Source organism: Phlebotomus papatasi, chromosome 3 (assembly GCF_024763615.1).
Source record: "Phlebotomus papatasi isolate M1 chromosome 3, Ppap_2.1, whole genome shotgun sequence".
NCBI classification, from domain to species: Eukaryota; Metazoa; Arthropoda; class Insecta; order Diptera; family Psychodidae; genus Phlebotomus; species Phlebotomus papatasi.
In genome coordinates, this window is record NC_077224.1 from 72,550,339 (window position 1) to 72,569,575 (window position 19,237).

At 31.7% G+C, this 19,237-nt stretch overlaps 1 protein-coding gene across 1 annotated transcript in view; it reads left to right on the forward strand.

The window, feature by feature from the left end:
• LOC129807301 (protein rolling stone) overlaps positions 1 to 9,340 on the forward strand; it is an 86,643-nt gene extending 77,303 nt beyond the window's left edge. The window contains exons 5-6 of the mRNA XM_055856479.1: positions 1,946 to 2,126; positions 8,609 to 9,340. Coding sequence (XP_055712454.1) covers positions 1,946 to 2,126; positions 8,609 to 8,885 — 458 coding nt within the window. The 3' untranslated portion in view covers positions 8,886 to 9,340. The remainder of the gene's footprint in view (positions 1 to 1,945; positions 2,127 to 8,608) is intronic.
• Positions 9,341 to 19,237: the final 9,897 nt, after the last annotated feature.

The window sequence follows — 19,237 nt, forward strand, 5'->3', positions numbered from 1 at the left end:
TCGTATATTTTGACGTCTCAGTTTTCCTCCTTGTATTTTATATCAGCGATATATAATCAAAACTTTTCTATCTCATTAGGTAGCAGTGTAATCTGGGAATATATTTTTATAAAAGTTTCAGAGATTATACGCTCTTGTTTTTTAAATAAAGGTTTTAAATACCAAAACTACACGTGGGGATGTTTGGGACACCTGAAAGGGGATGAATGGGACGTTGATTTTCGACAAGATTGTAGGTGGTGTGCAATTTTTTTATTGTCAAAATGAAGAGTAATGCCCAGTTTCTACTGGGAATCTACCTCTTGTGCAAAGTTTATCAGTGCAGCAGATTTCTCTAACTACAGGGACAATTAAACCATCATTGTCTTGGGAATCAATAATTCCTTCTCAGAGGATATTCGATATTTGCCCAATCTAGTTAAAAACTATTTTTTTTTCGAAAATTTCTCGAACAAGTTCTCCAGAAAAGGCAAGGCGAGAGATAATTCAAAGAAATAATGAGAAAACAGGTACAATGCAGTTGTTGTAAAATCAAACAGGAATCCATCAATGAGTTCAAAACTAAGAGTTGCAAGAAAATCTACTCACCTGAGGAATTTGATAATCATGATTGCAATATTTAGAATAAAAAAAAGAAAAGAAAGGTACATGGAAAATAAGAAGAAAATACTTTAAATAATTGATTGACAATAAATGACTCTACTGTACAAATAAAATTGATATTAATTTCTAAGTGTAAATAAAAGATGAAACATTTTTATTTCTATCAGAAATATTTTTAATCTGTTATTTAAAATTAATTAACGTGTTCCAGTAATACAAATTATGCGAGAAAAAACGCGTCCCACACATCCCCTTTTGCGTCCCATACTGCCCCATATCGGGGAGGTTTGGGACAAAGCGTCAAGTAAAATGTTTTATCTTCTCCAAGAAAACTCAGTTGTTTTCCAAGTTCTATCGAGTACTTTTTATAAAGTCAATACCCATAAGTATCCTCACTGAGAAAAAAAGAGGGTGCGATTAACTTTTTTTCCTCATAACTTTAACACTTTTAGGTGTAAAAATATATCAACATTTTTTAATGTTAATTTTACACCTTTTTAAGGGTAAAATTAACATGAAAAAGGTTAACTTTAACCCTCAATACACCTAAAAAGGGTAATATTTACACCGATTTCGGATCAATACTGCAGGGTAAAATTAACATTTCCGGAATGTTATTTTAAATATTTCGGATTTCTCTCAGTGTATAGACCGCATAAAATTGCAATACACTGTCGTGATTTTTTGGAATACTGTCTCAAAGTCAAAACATGAAAAAGTGTCCCAAACCTCCCCGGTCTCCCCTATGTACATTAATTTTAGCAACAATCTCCCACATTAAATAATTTGAATTCAATTATAATCGAGGACTGATAAATTCTGAGGAATTAATTAAATACATTTTGAATTTGCAATGCTTGAACCTAGACAATTTCTCGTCTAATTAGTGTTGGTTCATTGAATCCACCTCTTGATAAAATTAACCATAAGAGAAAGGTGAAAACTCAAGAGTCATTTTCAATACAACTTTTGTTAAACATTTCCACAATTTCACGTGCGGAAATGCATCTAGAGAAAATAGCAGTGATTGCAGCACTTGAATAAATGTGCCATCCACTAAAATCTCCATAGAAAATCAGCATCTGTTTTGTGTTGTGGTTTTCCGTAACTATTTTTCATCCTTCATTATGATGTTCGAGCGTACACTTCGAGATATTCTGTAGGAGAGATTTTACTTGTTTATCTATGATATTGTCAAAATGTAAATTGACATTTTGTGGGGCAAAATTTTCACCCTCTCCGTCAGTCACTCAATGCAGAAATGTTTGGAGAGGCTGCTTTTCCGGGAAAGTCCAAAAAAAAAATATTGATCAAAACCATTTTGAAATTGTCTATTTTACAGAAATCAATAAATTGGACGCTGTCAATCTTATGGTGCATGTTCTCAATTCCGTTCTGATGCTCATTGATCTGGCAATTGTGGGCCAACCGATTCGTCTGTCGCACGCATACTGGACAACAGGAATCGGTGTTATATATGCCATTTTCACGGGAATCTACTTCCTAGCCGGCGGAACAAACAGGTTGGTCAGCATCAATGTTCACTGGGGCCAATTTAAATTCTCTCGCATTAACTCATCAAAATTCCTCTGAAGGTGTTCCTGGCCAACGACAAAGGGACTTACCACTCATTATTTATTCATTTGTCACCCCCTGTGGCGATGTTATGCATTGCCCAGCATTGGAAAATGCTATACTGAGATGTTAGGCACGATAAGGCACATTTCCACTCCAATTCGTTACATTTAGAAATGTGCCCTGTCAATTCGGCAAAAAGACGTTTTCGATTACCATTTTGCTTTTGTATTTTGTGAATATTTCCACACAATTTGAACGATATTTTAGTTGATGCCTAAAAACCTGCCCTACTTTCCTGATTCACACATCAATATTTTCCAAATGTCCGTTCTATATATAGAGCTTCCAATCTGAAGCTCAATAGAGTAGTATTTAATTAAAACAAGTTTGCTATTTAAATTTAGTTTACCAATTTAATACCAATAATTATCCTGACGAAACAAATTCCCAAATTTATTTTTCCATTTTTTTTTAAATTTAATTAATTCTGTGATAAAATTTAAACGTTAAAACTATTAATTACACTTTGTATTGCAATGGTAATTTTTTAATATAATAATATTCATTCAGTAATAAATTGCATTTAGTGTTTAACGATATACGAAATAGTACGACTTTATAGTTATGATTCATATCTCATTGAACAGGACTGCTCAAAATTTTTATTACTTTCTCATTAGGATCGCATTGAGTAAACTTCTAAACTTAAAATATGACCAAGGATTGGTTGAATATTTCATTTTAAATTTTCAATTACTTTTTAATTCTTCTGAATTAAAAAAAATATATATTTTATGATTTTAGCGATTTTAGCCATGGGAATAAAATGTATAGTACCATTTGGATCATTAAAAATTCAGTTCCAAGTATTCGATCCAATTAAAAATTGTTAAACTGTAAAAATACAATCAAATTTTTAGTTCATTAAAAAATAGATTTTGTGTAAGTCAATATTTATAAATAGAAGGAATATTGTTTCACTTTCGGGACAGGCTATTTTAACAAACTTAATTAAAATAATTGTGATTAAAAAAAAATAATACCTAAATAAATTTCAAAGAAATATGAGTCCTGGAAACAAGCTACGTCCCTTTAACTACAAAAATTGAATTATATTTTCTGAAGTTTTCTTTTAAAAATCTTAAAAATTCAACCGTTCTGATTTCCGGAGCTCTTTTGGAAAAAGACTTACTTTGCAGATGACAAACTTTCCCAGAGTAGGTTCATTTTAAGTTATAAGGGCAGAATCACATTGACAATAAAATGCTCGTCGTAGCCTCAACGTATTTCGTAAATTTACGCATTTTCATTGCAATTCTTACACAAATTCTTGATTACCGTATTACCTTATCTCATACTAGTTAGCATTAGGTGAAAATAATATAAGAAAATTGAAGAAATAAAACGAAAATTCGATAAACGGTGAGCAAAAAAAAACTGTAAGAGAAATTAATCGTAAAGTTTTCTTGCTCACCGTTTATCGCATTTTCGTTTTATTTCTTCAATTTTCTTATATTATTTTCACCTAGTGCCAACGAGTATGACATAAGGTAATACGGTAATGGAGAAATTGCGTAAGAATTGCAATGAAAATGCGTAAATTAACGAAATACGGTGAGCATTTTACTGTCAATGTGATTCTTCCCTAAAACGAAATATTTCCTATTAGTAAAGAGGTTAAACTAAGTCCTGGAACAAAGGATTTTATGTTTTCTTAATTATAACATTTTACAAAGCCAAACTATTTTGTAAAATACTAAGAAAATTACAATTTTTTATAACAAAAATTCTTCCAAAATTCTGAATTTTATTTTTTTTAATAGAATATCCTAGTTTAACTTATCTGCTAATAGCAAATATTTTCGTTTTCGACTCTAAATGAATCTACTCTAATCTACTTTTAAGTGATTTTGTGCACCGCAAAGAATGTTTTTTTTATCGAAGTCGTCAAAAGTAAGGTCTTAGAGGCAGAAATTTACAAATTTTTAAATAAAAATTAAAAAAAAATAATAATTTAAATCTTGTATTTTTAGATGATTAAAAGTTCAAGCGAATTTTGCGATCTGTTTAAACTCTCAAAAAGGAGCTCTGTCTTATATTCTTTATCTCAAATTTCTTAGGTGCAATCAAATTTAATATAGATATAAATTTGTCCATAAGTTATCATAAAAGCATCTTAAAGTTGAAAATTTATCAATAAGAGAATATTTTAAAAAATCATTGCCATTTAAGCAAATTTTAGAAAATTAAAAAGATCTTTTTCTGATTAATACCGATTGCGACCAATACCAATCGGGTTTTAAATTTCAAGACCAATTTGACTAAATCAGTTGAAAAATTAACCGTCCAGGGTGGTTGGCTTTTGACCTGGAACAATTCAAGGTGGCGTTTTAATCTGTGAAAGATGTCTAAGGACAAAATGTTCAGCTGGATTAATTACCAGTGCCGGATTTAGGTGGGTTCCCCAAGGCTATATGGCACTGAGCCCCCACATTTTAAGGGCCTCCACTTTTAAGAAGTTTACTATAGCCACAATGGCCACAAAATAAAAATTATTACAAAAAAACTATAGTTTAACCTGCTTTAAGTATTAACTATTAAAGTATTTAATATACAAAAAAAAAACATTAAAACGGCTTGCATTTTGGGAAAGGTTTTCCTTTTTTTCGTCCTGAGGGCCCCACTCAAAATCGTTATTTTATTTATAATATTGTTAAAAATCGCTAAAAACAATAAGAAAAAATAAATAAAACAATGTGCACAATCCCAAAAGTAGTTTCGCATAATTTACTCACATTAATAAAGTTTTTTAATAGTCTAACTTATGGAGAAATGCATTGTGCTCTCGGGTTTTAAAATTTCTTTTTTGAATATTTTTTGTATTCTATAATTTTGGTTAATATAGATAACTGTTTTGAATCAGACTTTAAATCACTCAAAATTTCAATGATATTAAATTTCACTGAAGTTGTCTGATTTAAGTGGCGGATATAGGGGATAGCAAAGAGACAATTTTGATGGGGCCTTTCTCTTGAGCAGTTGTCTTAAATAATTTGTAAATATGTTTTTTTTTTTAGTTTAAGACACCTAAGACACCTAATTTTATCTATTGGATCCACTAGGCCTCTTTAAGATCAGTATTTTAACCATACATTGGTTTAACTTATTCAATTTTTTTGCAATTCAACTCTATAAGTAAAAAAGATTTTATTGTAATTTGAAACTTTGTAACTTTACTGAACAAATTTTTATTTTGAGAAATAGTGACTTTAGAATCTCAATATGGGAAATAAATTAAATTAAACCATATTTGGCTATATTAAGGCCTCTACACATTGGGAGTAATTTTTGTCAAAAAATTCCATTTTTTATCAGAATCTTGATGTTTCCACCTACAGCGCTGCAGGCAATTTCCTTCAAAAAGCAATTTTTTGACGAAAATTACTCCCAATGTGTAGAGTAGAGGCCATTAGACCTGACCTCAAAAATTTAAATCACTTTATAGTATTTTTTTTTACATGTTTTGAAAACTTTTTTTTTGCCAAATTCTTGTGCAAAACCTAATTTTCAAAGTCTTTAAAATATGCTTTTAAAGGAATTTTGGGTAAAATTTTTATCAACTTTTCTCAAAGGAAGGTACGATGTCGCATTCAAAGAAGTATTAGGGAATATCTCGCTAAAGCTTTCCTCATTAGGCCCTAAACTAAAATAATCCAAAATTTTTTTTGAAAAAAAAGTTCAAAAAGCTTTTGTGATTCGTAAAGAGCATTTTTCATTCCATTTTTGATCAATTTCCCATAATTTTCTACAAGGAAAAGTTTTCTTGGTGGCTTTTGCAAGAATTTAATTTAAATTTTTAATTTTAAACACATAAAAGAACATTTTTTCTTTATCCGGATTTGCCACCCAAGAAAGTCATGAAACAAAATAGCTGAAAAATGAGAAATGTCTTGAGATTTGCAAATTACAATTAAAACTAAATGATCAAGGATTTTGGATTAGGGTATTAGCATTCATTGGATGGATTGGATGTGATTTGAAATTAAATTTCTTGGTGATTCTGTTTAAGAATTTTCCATTTTTCTGTGTGCACTATATTGAAGGAGAAGGAGCGTTGTGGAGAGAAAATAAGGGGCATGTTAGCGATCCTTGGGTTATCTTGGAGGAATTGCTAATGGGTCTAATTGCCTAATGGGTTCTAGGAGATAATGGACAGAAAAATAGACCTTTCTTTATTTTTTGTTTCAAATGTGGAGGAAAAATCACGTGCATGTGGGAAAATCTGCTGCTGCACTGTACTTGGACTTTTTTCAATTCTTCACTCTGAAGTTCACCATCCAATGGACTGACACCGAAATGGATTCGGTGTCAGTTAATTAGATAGTGAATTTCAGAGTGAAGAAATCTAAAAATGTCCAAATGCAGTGCAGCAGCAGATTTTCCCACCTGTACGTGATTTTTCCTTCACATTCGAAACCTAATGAAGAGGACATCCATCCTCGAAACGTCGTGAAGAATTAAAGAGAAAAAATCAAGACCTTTCTAAATTTTTCCGTCCATTATCTGCTTGGGTTATCTTGTGAGGAGCCTTTTCGAAGGTCCCGAGCCTTTATCTCTAACCGTTTAGCCTCTAAACGTGGTTACGGCCAGACTTAAAAAACTCAAAACTTCAGAGTTCCAAAATTCTACTAATATGCAATCCCTTGGGAGGGGAGAGGTAAGAAATCTAAATATAATTAACTGAAAATCGATGGTTTATCTGGATTTAGGGTAAGGGCTCATAATTTTGCCCAGTCTGCTTATAAGCATCGATGTTTCAAGTTTGAAGTGCGATATTTTCGATACTAATTGACTTTTGTGTTACTCTCTTTTCAGAAGGGTTGTTTAGAAACTTGGCAAGCTATTTATCGTCTTATTTTTACTAAAACTAGTTTTAATACGTTTAAAAATGAAATGATATGTAGAGGTGAATTTGACTCTTATTTTGGACAACTTGGTTATTAATTTGGACAACTTGGTTATTAATTTGGACAACTTGGCTGTAAATTTGGACAGCTAATCCACCTCAACAGGATGCCCATTGTTCTTCATTTCATGAACCAATCTCAATAAGTCCACTTCCTGTTCTTGTAAGGGAAACGCAGAATGTCACAAGAAGGCCGGAAACTTTCCATATCATTCATTAAAGTGAGTTGACTTCGGTACTCCAAGTACGTGCGGATTCGCTCATTCCCTGGCCTTCCGGGAACCTTTCAAGGCATTTCTCGCTACATCTCTTTCGTAGAGATGATGCTCCTTTATTTCTCCGGGCATTTGTCCAACCTAGTCATTACAAAAACTAAAACTTCACGAAATTTCGTGAGAAAAACACCTGTCCAAAATAAGGAGTATCACCTCACTGATGAATGTCATAAAAACTTTCCCATTTTTCATACGAAAAATCTAATTCACAAGGCAAATTTCACAAAATGTCAAATGGTCAAATGTACAAATCACAACTAACGTGAATCAACACAATATTCAATGAATATTTAATAATATCACTCAAAAAAGCGAAGAAACATTGTTAGTACTTCACCACAGCTAAATAAGACTGAAGTAAACACGAAGTTCTGTCATATTTCTCGTAAGCAATTGCTCACACTGAATTTTCAAAAAAGCAATTTTAACTCAAATCATATTCAAAATTTAACGTATTTAGTGTTAAAATCTTGCAAAAAGAACAAATGTTTAGATAGAATTCATTATTCATCAAATATTGGAATAAAAATCCATCATTTTAAACAATTTATTTTTAGTGTCCAATTTTATCCTCAAAGTGTCCAAAATAAGAAACTGGACAAAATTATGAGCCTTTCCCTTATATCAGGATTCCTGGAGTTCCGGCGATAAACTGAGCCTTATTTTAGTTAAACCTAAAAATTATTATTAAATTTAAATATTATTATTTTTCCTCTGGGCGTGGTCTATTTTTCAATGTGAAGAATCTGTCAAGCTGTGATCAAAATTGAATTTATGGACGTGGTTTTAATAATAATTTATACAGTATTCTGATTTCTCAGCTTAATAAATCAAAAATGTTAATTCTATTTTGTCATAATTATTGTTAAATGTGGAACTTTTAGTCAATTTTAGGCGGAGCTAATTTGGGGAGTGAAATATTCTCTTTCTGCAAAATGTGAAATGTTTTGTTGTGTCCATGGTTATATGGAAAAATCAATGAATCATACTTATAAAGTCGTACCTACCTTCAGGAGCACTTCCATTTTGTACTTCTCTTGTCTATCTATAATCTATTCTAAGGCCAAACGGTTAAAGTTATCGACCCCAGGGTTTCGCAGGACTCCCTCAAAATATTCTGTTTGTCCCTATATCCAAGTAAGTCGTCAAAAACGAAACTAAACAATTGTTTTCTTCTCAATTCCAGGAGGAATTCAATGAGCATCTATCCACTTTTGGATTGGAGTCGTCCTGGAAAGGCAATTGTGATAAGTGCTTGTGGCATTTTATTTGTCTTCATTGTTCACCTGGTGGTGTTCTGTATGTACCGCCTGCGTGTCTGCCTCTACACGAAAGTCTGCATTTGGACGAGGAACCGACGGATGAAAAAGATGAGTACTTTGGGTAGAACACTGTCATCACTGGAAGATGCCCAGAAGGAGAACTTCCTGGGCCCAAGTACAATAATCGACGTCAAAATGTAATAGAATTTCCTTCGTAAGTCCAGATAATCTCTTCTATTCTTCAAAAAAAAAATCAACTAAACAAATATCTTTCCCATTTTCCGTGGATGAGAGCAATCCATCCAAAGTCAAGGTATTTCAGGTGAATTATTGATGAAATTGAGATTGAATTGTGTCAGGGTATAGTTAGTTTGTGATGGGGATGGGATTTTGTGGGGGGACGGAGGAAAAGAATATATATTTAATGGAGAAAAAGCTCAAAGTTTGCAATAAAGTTACAAACTGATTCACGTGAAAAAAGCTCATGGGGATGGGAAGCTAATATATCATGAAAGATTGGGAGACTGGAAGATTTCAGCATTTGATTTTGCAAAAAAAAGGATATTTTTGCCAGAAATTTTTTGTAAAAGATTCACTAGGACTGTAAATTATTGAGATATTAGATTAAATAAAAAATAGAGAATCTTTTTTTAAAATTCTTGCTCATGGGTATAATTGCCATTTTTTTTAACCATGTATTATTTGAAGATATTTAACGTGGAATTAATTATTCCACGACAAAAGAGCAATTTTAGTTCCTTTTATTTCTCATATGAGAAAATTTTAGTTTTAAGTTTTTTTTACTTTTTTATCACTTCCTATCACCTCTGAATGCTAAAGAGGCAGAAGAATGCTCAATCCAAGCTCAAATCAAAACTTATTAAACTTTAAGTAAGACTTTGAGGAAGTTTTTTTTTCAACTTTACTTTCTAATTGCACGAAATGCATTTGATATTTTTTTTCTTTTGAAATATTAGAATATTTTTAGAGGATTACAAATGCTCAAGTTATGAAAAATCCTCTAAATAATTTTTGTTAATTTTGTTCCAGCCAGGAAGCCTTTAGGAGTAAATGCTTCTTATTGCTATTAACTCGGATTTAAGCCTTGGATTGATATTTTTCTCTTGAGAATGACACAAAAAGATCCCCTAAAATAACATGTATAAAGTATTTGAAAACATTTTTAAAAAACAAGAAATAACATTTGGTAATAAACACAAAATAATGATAAAAATTCTAACGCAAGATTAATTTAAACAAAAAATAATTAAAAAAATTGTGGTGCCATTGAATTCCTTTAGCTAGAAAGGGCATCGAGAACAAGTATTCGATAGATGAAAAATTGTAGAATTGCATATATTTAAAGGTAATTTTTGAGAGAACAATTTAACTAAAATTAAATCAGAATTAATAAATAATTATAAAAAAACGCGATTATGTGATAGACGAACAAAATGAGAAGAGTTTTCGAGTTAAATTATAGATTTATGTTTGAATTAGGAATATCATCGAAATTTACGTCAAATTTTCACATTAACAATAAACATTCCAGAGGGATTTTCTTGAAAATCGAGGATGAAAAGAGTCTCTCAAATTAAATCCATTGTGGGTGAAAAGTGAGAGTTGTGATTGTTCGACAAGCAATTTATTCGAAACACATTCCGCAGAGAAATTGATTTTATTGGTGAATTAAAGATAATTTGAGATCAAAAGAAGTTTAACTCTGCATTCAGATGCTACCATTCGAAATTGCAAAGAAATTCGAAAATTCAAAAGGGAGACAAGCGTTAGTTCGTGTATTTACCGCTAGATCGCTGGTCGTGCTCGCTCTTGCTGTATTCGAAATTTTTGACAAGTGACAGTTGAATCAGATGGATCTTATATTAAAAACTTATGCATTCTTTTATTGGCTTCAAAGTAAAATTGAATATAATGAAGAAGTTTTCATCTTTCTATGAATGCATTAGTTTTGGATTCGAATTTTACGTAGGGGAAGTGCTTATAATTTTGGACAGTCTGCATATAAGCATCGATATCCCAAGTTTGAAGTGCGATATTTTCAATACTAATTGACATTTCTTGTTACTCTCTTTTCAGAAGGGTTGTTTAGAAACTTGGCAAGCTATTTATCATCTCATTTTTATTAAAATTAGTTTTAATACGTTTAAAAATGAATTGATATGTAGAGGTGAATTTGACTCTTATTTTGGACAACTTGGTTATTAATTTTTACAACTTGTCTGTAAATTTGGACAGATAATCCGCCTCAACAGGATGCCCATTGTTCTTCATTTGATGAACCAATCTTACCAAGTCCTCTTCCTGTTCATGTAAGGGAAACGTAGAATGTCACAGAAGCCCGGAAACTTTCCATATCATTCATTAAAGTGAGATGACTTCGATACTCCAAGTACGTGCGGATTCGCTCATTCCCTGACCTTTCCGGGAGCCTTTCAAGGCATTTCTCGCTACATCTCTTTCGTAGAGATGATGCTCCTTTGTTTCTCCAGGCATTTGTCCAACCTAGTCATCACAAAAGCTAAAACTTCACGAAATTTCGTGAGAAAAACACCTGTCCAAAATAAGAATCATCACCTCACTGGTGAATGTCTTTAAAAAATTCCCATTTTTCACACGAAAAATATAATTCACAAGGCAAATCTCACTTCAGGTCAAATGTACAAATCATCAGTAACGTGAATCAACACAATATTCAATGAATATTCAATAATATCACTCAAAAACAGCGAACAAACTTTGTTAGTACTTCACCAAAACTAAATAAGACTGAAGTAAGCCACGAAGTTCTGTCATATTTCTCGTAAGCAATTGCTCACACTGAATTTTCAACAAAGCAATTTCAACTCAAATCATATTCAAAATTTAACGTATTTAGTGTCAAAATCTTCCAAAAAGAACAAATATTTAGATAGAATTCATTTTTCATCAAATATTGGAATAAAAATCCATCATTTTAATCAATTTATTTTTAGTGTCCAATGTTATCTTCAAAGTGTCCAAAATAAGAAACTGGACAAAATTATGAGCACTTACCCTATAACAGAATAATGAAAAAATCGTAAAAATATATATAATTTTCAAAATAAAAAAAAACATTTCTTTCTAACTTGCTTACCTTTTAGTATATCGAAATTACTAAATGATAATGATTCATTTATTCCTTTTAACTCGTCACAATTGTTTCTACAGAGTGTTTCAAATTTTATTTTCAAAAGGGTTAATGAAAACGTTATGCGTATTCTTACAATACACAAATAGTACTTGGCAAATTCGAAGATTTATTTTAAAGCCAAAAAAGAGATATTTTTACTTCTTGATAATCCCGCAAGGTGGCTGAAGTACATCCCGTTCGAATTTCGAAGTTCTCAAGTGTTAAAATGTGTTAGTCTTCATTTTGGTTTGAGGAAAAACACAAAGCAACGATGCTTACTGCTACTCTCCTATCATTTACTTAATTCATAAACGCTGAATTTTTCTGTACAGAACTAGATCTTGAAAAATTCGAAAATCTATTTGAAGATCCAAAAAAGAGACTTTCTTACTTCTTTATACTTTCGCAAGGTGGCAGAAGTTGCATCTTGTTCGAATTTCGAAGTGCTCAAGTGTCAAAATGTGTTGTAGATCTTCACATTGTTGTGAGGAAAAACACAGAACAACTACGTTTGCTGATCTTTTCCTGTATTTAATCAGTCCATAATCACTGAGTAACTTTAGGTTTATAGTCTGATATTTTATGAATTTTCCCCACCTTTGTTCGAAAATTTAGTATGAAAATTCGAAATTGAATTTGAATTCTTCGAACTTCAACGACTTCTTGTGCAAATTTACCTTTTATCCAAGACACTATTGGAGAATCAAAATCTACTTTTGTTTGAGTCCAATAACCCTTTTACCACCTTGTTAGTGTGATATGTCATAAATTTTCTCCACCTTGAGCGAAAATTTACTGTGAAAGTTCGAAACTGAGTTTATTTTTTAACTATAAAAAACTTTTCGTGCAAATAGAGATCCATTTACCTTTTAGCCAAGACATTATTGGATCAAGAAGTGAAACACAGCGCTCACAACCTGAATCTCTCGAAGAGAAGTGACTTTCGAAAGCTTAAGAAAAGACATTATTGCTTTTCGGTTTTGATCTTCCAACGGCTTAATGTGAATTTTGTTTAAATTACTGTCAATCATTCTTTACAAGGTTTTCGGAGAGAATTGAGATCTTCAGACAGACTTTTGCTTAAAATTATTGACATTCTGTAGAAAACTTTCAAAGAACTAAAGTGATTTTCAGTTTTAAAAAAAAATTAATTTACAAATAGTGAAATTATTGGCATGTTTCACTTTGTTTCTTTTCAAAAATTATCTGATATTCAAGCAGGGCTCATCAAGCCTAATAAAAAGTGAAGCTATTTTTCACTTTTTCTTGTAAAAATTTTGCAGATATTGCACGGCGACTTCAACAAATTTGCTTGTAATACATGTATTACTTTGGCGAACATTATGAAATATGTATTTTCAGATAGCTTTTAATGCACGATTTCAAAATATATCAGACTGATAATTCAATTCTCTTTAGGAAAAAACTTGCCAATAGTCTTTATTTAGTGTCTCTAGGCAAAAATGTATGGAAAAATAAAATGTCGAGAGGCCCCTGATTCAAGCAAGAAATACAACAAACGCTCTAGCGGCGAATTCGCGAATTTTCTAAAATTCACTTCGACAGAACTTCGAAAAGTCTTTCGAATGACTTACTAATTTCGAATGGTTCCTTCTGAAGGCATGACTTGTTAACTTCATCTTCATTTCGGAAATTCGAAGTGAAATGATGTGGTTTCCCTCCAAATGAAAAAAAAAACATCTCAATTTGTAGCTAAAGTGGTGGTTATAACCTCTTATTTCTTGGACGCATTAAAAACATATCGAGAGAGCTGAGAGCAAAAAAATAAAATGTACAGCAATTTATTTTTATTAACTCTGTACATAGAAGAAGTTGTGAGAAATTTGAGTGAAGATACAAAAAAAAGTGCTAAAAATGATGGCGATATTAATTAAACATTTGGAATGATGAAGCCTTAGTGTTCACACAAAAAAAACCAGAGAGAATGTTAGAGAAAATAAAATGAAGAAGAATAATTATTTTAGCAAATACTGTAGTAAAGATTTCATGACAGATGGAATGCTGAGGAGAAACATAACAAGATGATGAATAAGATAAAAAAATCTATTTTGTAATATTTCACGAAATTTCAATTGTGGACTCTGGATGAAAATGCAAAAGAGGCAAAGCAATTTATTTGAAGCATCCGCAAAAGACATGAAAGACACAATGTACTGAAAAATAACTTTTTTTGAGATGTAATGTGAAGTTACTGAGTTAATTAGTTGTATAAATAAAATGATCCCACAACTGAAACATGACACCTTTAATTCCCATCTGCAATATTCATAAAGTTCCATGCAGTACCCAAATGCTGTACTGCAGACAACATCTAATGAATGACCTCATTTTCAGGATGGCACAACACCCACAACAAAACAACCCATTTGGGCTTCAACGCAAATTGCTGATGCCCTTTTGCACCAATAAACACTTAAATTCATGGCGCAATCGATTTATTTTAGCGGTATAATCCTTCTTTTTTGCATGCCATCATCATTCAACACACCAGTAAACGATTAAAACTAATTCACCCTCAATATAATTTATTGCAACATAATACTTGATCCGAGCTGAAAAAATTGTAGATAAAAGATTATGATTGATCGAGAGACCAATACATTTTACATTTCATTTGAATTTTAAACAATCCAAAGTCTTCGAAAAAATGACAGATACCCGGAGCGCCATCTATACGTCAAAATAAAATATCACCCAAAATATTCAATGTTTATTTTATTTTTTCTTTAACAAAATTAATCTCAAATTCAAAAATATTCAAACATCTTTTGAAACAAAATTTCGTTGGGTAAGTATCACACGCATCATAAGCATTATTGACAGTACAGCAGGTAATTTCTGCAGAATTCCTCAGAAATTTTTCACATATGAAAATTCATGTTTGAAATTTGCACGAAGGTAAGTTCGAACTTCGAAATCAGCAAAATTTTCTGCAGAATCTTATTTAGACATCTTTACAGTTTTTGGCAGTTTTTCTGCCAAAATAGACTTGGAATTTTTTATGAAATTTCCATAAATATGCGTGATATTGTCCCATTTTACGCTATTTCTTAACTTAATAAAAATAGATATTTCAAGTGAAAGGAAGAGCATGACATTACTTTTGTCCACTTTCTTATGCATGCATTTTGCGTAAACTGCGGTCTCAGCGTTGGTGATCAGCCTCCAAAGCCAAACGGAGGAAATGCATCTTCTTAGGCTGTAGCGGAAAGTACTCTCCCTTAAAGTAGCAAAATCATACTCAATTTTCCTTGGACTGAATCTTCTGATACACCCGAATACGAAATAGCTATATTTTATAAAACTTCTCTTTGTTAAAAAAAATAATCGAAAAAAGCTTACATTTGGAATAAGGTGCAGGTTCCCAAATATTTCTCAATCGGGGGAATTTCAGCATGCGGGGCGGGTTGAACGTCTTTCCCAAAGTCTTGGAGTCTTTGAGAAGATGATCGTTGAGTTTCCGTGAATATTTTTTTAGCCTTTTGACGCTGTTTGTCGGTACGATGGGGAGTAGCCTGAACTTCGTTGGTTATAAAACTATTCCTCTTCTTGATTTTATGGATCAAGCTCCAATCTATTTTCATTTATTTTCAACATTTACTATTAGAGGAAATGCTCATAATTTTGTCCAGTTTCTTATTTTAGACACTTTGAGGATAAAATTGGACACTAAAAATAAATTGATTAACATGATGGATTTTTACTCCAATATTTGATGAATAATGAATTCTATCTAAACATTTGTTGTTTTTGGAAGATTTTAACACTAAATAAGTTAAATTTTGAATATGATTTAAGTTGAAATTCTTTGTTGAAAATTCAGTGTGAGCAATTGCTTACGAGAAATATGACAGTACTCTGTGTTTACTTCAGTCTTATTTAGATGTGGTGAAGTATTAACAATCTTTCTTCGCTTTTTTTTGAATTCATTGAATATTGTGTTGATTCACGTTAGTGGTGATTTGTAGATTTGACCTGAAGTGAGATTTTCCTTGTGAATTATATTTTTCGTGTTAAAAATGGGAAATTTTTTAAGACACTTATCAGTGATGTGGTACTCTTTAATTTGAACAGGTGTTTTTCTCTCGAAATTTCGTGAAGTTTTAGCTTTTATAATGACTAGGTTGGACAAATGCCTGGAGAAACAAAGGAGCATCACTTCTACGAAAGAGATGTAGTGAGGAAAGCCTTGAAAGGCTTCAGGAAGGCCAGGGAATGCACAAATCCGAGCGTACTTGGAGTACCGAAGTCAACTCACTTTAATGAATGATATGAAAAGTTTCCGGGCTTCTTGTGACATTCTACGTTTCCCTTACATGAACAGGAAGAGGACTTGGTAAGATTAGTTCATGAAATAAAGAACAATAGGTATCCTGTTGAGGTGGATTAGCTGTCCAAATTTGCAGCCAAGTTGTCCAAATTAATATCCAAGTTGTCCAAAATAAGAGTTAAATACACCTCTACATATCAATTCATTTTTAAACGTATTAAATCTAATTTTAGTAAACATAAGACGATAAATATCTTGCCAAGTTTCTAAGCAACCCTTCTGAAAAGAGAGCAACAAAAAAAATTAGTATTGAAAATATCACACTTCAAACTTGGAACATCTATGCTTATAAGCAGACTGGTCAAAATTATGAGCCCTTACCCTACTGAAAATAAAGTATTTGTTTCGAGGTTATTGCAGCCTATTTGGTATATAACGCACCCCTATATGCTTTGGAATGGTAGACCAGATCAGAGAACATCAGTCCTAGAATTATAGTTCATTGCAGTTGTAGTATTTATTAATGATATAGTATACTCTATCAAAATTGCTATCTTTTCTTGAAAACTGTTGGACAATTTAGGATATTTAATAGAAATTATAAGTAAATGATATCTTTTATTTTAGAATCTTGAATTTGCACGGTTTCAAATAAATGTAAGTAAAAGTGAAGTTTTAACACTAAACCTACCAAGACCCGGTCAAATTGATTTTTTTTTTAAATTAACACATTTTTAAACGGTACAATGTTACTATCAAACTTTATTAATTTATTAAAATATGCATGTAATATATTTTCAGTGTTTAAATTTTAGTTTTTTACTCTTTTCCAAGACAAAATTTCTAAGTATCCTACCCTACCGCGGTCTGTCATTTGAACGAGCCCGCTAGGAAAAACCACCAAAAACGGTCGGTAGGTTTAGTTTTAAACTGATTTATAAATCAATTTTATGCTACTTTCTAACCAAAATGTAATCAGCATTTCGAAGTTTTTACCTACCAAAATATTTTTACTGACCAAAAATTTTAATTCTATTATTAATCTATTTATTTTTTCTTGATCAACTCTGATAAATTTTAGGTGCTTTAATTATATTATACGATTAATTATCCTATGCCGTTTTCTGTGAATTTATGCTCAAAAGATCTTTCTCAACATAATTAAAATTGCAGGTTAACCACATTCACTGCACCGGCTAATTATTCTTCCCTGGAATTTGCTTTAAAAAAAAAACAGTGAGTTGTTTCCAAATACTTTCGCACCTTCGAAGTATAATGCAAACTTTTGAATGAATGCAAGTCGGTAATTAATTTTCAAATGGTTTGCGATGGCAAATATTTGCAGTGACATGGAAATTGTTGTGATGACTGTTTAATTTTTCGATTTAATTGTGTTGATTTTGTCAGTTGATTGAGGTGTTCTTGTAGTTCAATGACTTTGGAATTTTTGGCGGGAAAAATGTGAGATCAATGTCAATAGAGTAAAGTAAAATTGACCATATTGTGTTGCATTTGTGTGAATTTATGCATTTGGTGTTAGTTTTTTAATTGTTATGCAACTGACTTTCACCCAGCGGCACAATTTTTATGCCTTTCTGTGGCAACTCTTCTTGGGACTTGGACAAGTTAGTATGTCGATATTTCTGCACAAAAGTTACATCATTAGATATACGACAAACTTATTTTTTCTGTCGTCTGGTCAACATAAACAAATATTTGCTTAAGTCGTTTTTTTTAAAGTTCGGTCAGCTTCCTTTTCATCTTTTTCAGCAGAAAAATGCTGAATGGGATGAAGAAGAAAGAAATAATGTCTTGAACAAATATTAATTTGGTCTGTCCTTGATACAACATTGGACTTGAAATGGCATTTTTCTTCTCTTCTCTGCTTCTTTTTTTTACTTAATTTGGATGGTTTTTAGTACAGGGCTTTTCTTATCAAACTAACAAATACCATGCTGATTGCATTTTGCAACAATTGTTGGGAAATTCAAAACTCAATGTAATGCATTATTTATCAGAGAAGATGCCTCACAACTGCTCAGGTTATTTTTTTTTGGTAGCATAATCCTCACATTAAATTCATTATGAATATTGCATTTTGGGCAGTGATATTAAACTACCTGGTTTACCGTGTAAAATATACAACACAATTTATTGATTCTGCTTTTATAAATGCAATTTTTTTTTAAATTGAACTGTCAGTGAAAAATACACTTGAAAACAGAAAATATCTTAGGCATAATTAAAAAAAATCCCAACTTATTTAATTAAACAAATTATTTGAAACACAAGCCATATATGCATCTCATAAAATATTTTCAGTCATTCGTATTCTCCGATTGGCTGAAGCTTCAAACCATTTAAAAGTTCAACCAATCAGAAAATGCATTGGACTTAAAATATTTTATGAAACCAAATGAAACTTGATTGCTGGAAATTATGCATGCATATTTTAGTGATATTGTAGGAGAAACTGGGATACCACCAAACACGGGGTAGCGCCAAACACTAATTTTTATTTTTAAACTACTTGGACTATCCCGACCATTTCTTCAGTGGACAAGCGTCCCTATAATGCCTATAAATTTCTGTAAGTCTTGTCCTCTGAAGTCGAATATCTGAATGAAAAATCGCAGTATTTGGTGGTATCCCGTGTTTGGTGGTGCCCCAGTTTCCTCTATGAGAATTTTTCGATTTTCACAAAAGTCAACACAAACGATTTAGGCCACTTTACAAGAAAAATTTTCTCCAGTGAGCTACAACTCATTCATGCATTTTACCAATTCATAATACAACGATCATTAAAATTGTAATATGAAAATAAAAAATTAAATAATGCGTCAAAGTGTCACTACGTCAGTTTATTTTCAACTATTTTAAAATAATAAATTGATAATATTAGTGACAACAGAATAACTGACGAAGGATATGTATAATGTAATAGAGAGATGACCTGCTTCCGGGTGCGTCAGGGATTCTGATCCTTTCAGAGACCAAACAACAATGTTTTTTGTCAGAGCTTTCGACGCGGCAGTGAGCCTTCTTCAGTGGATAAAAGGCGGGAAAAATTACTCTTGACACAATTTATCG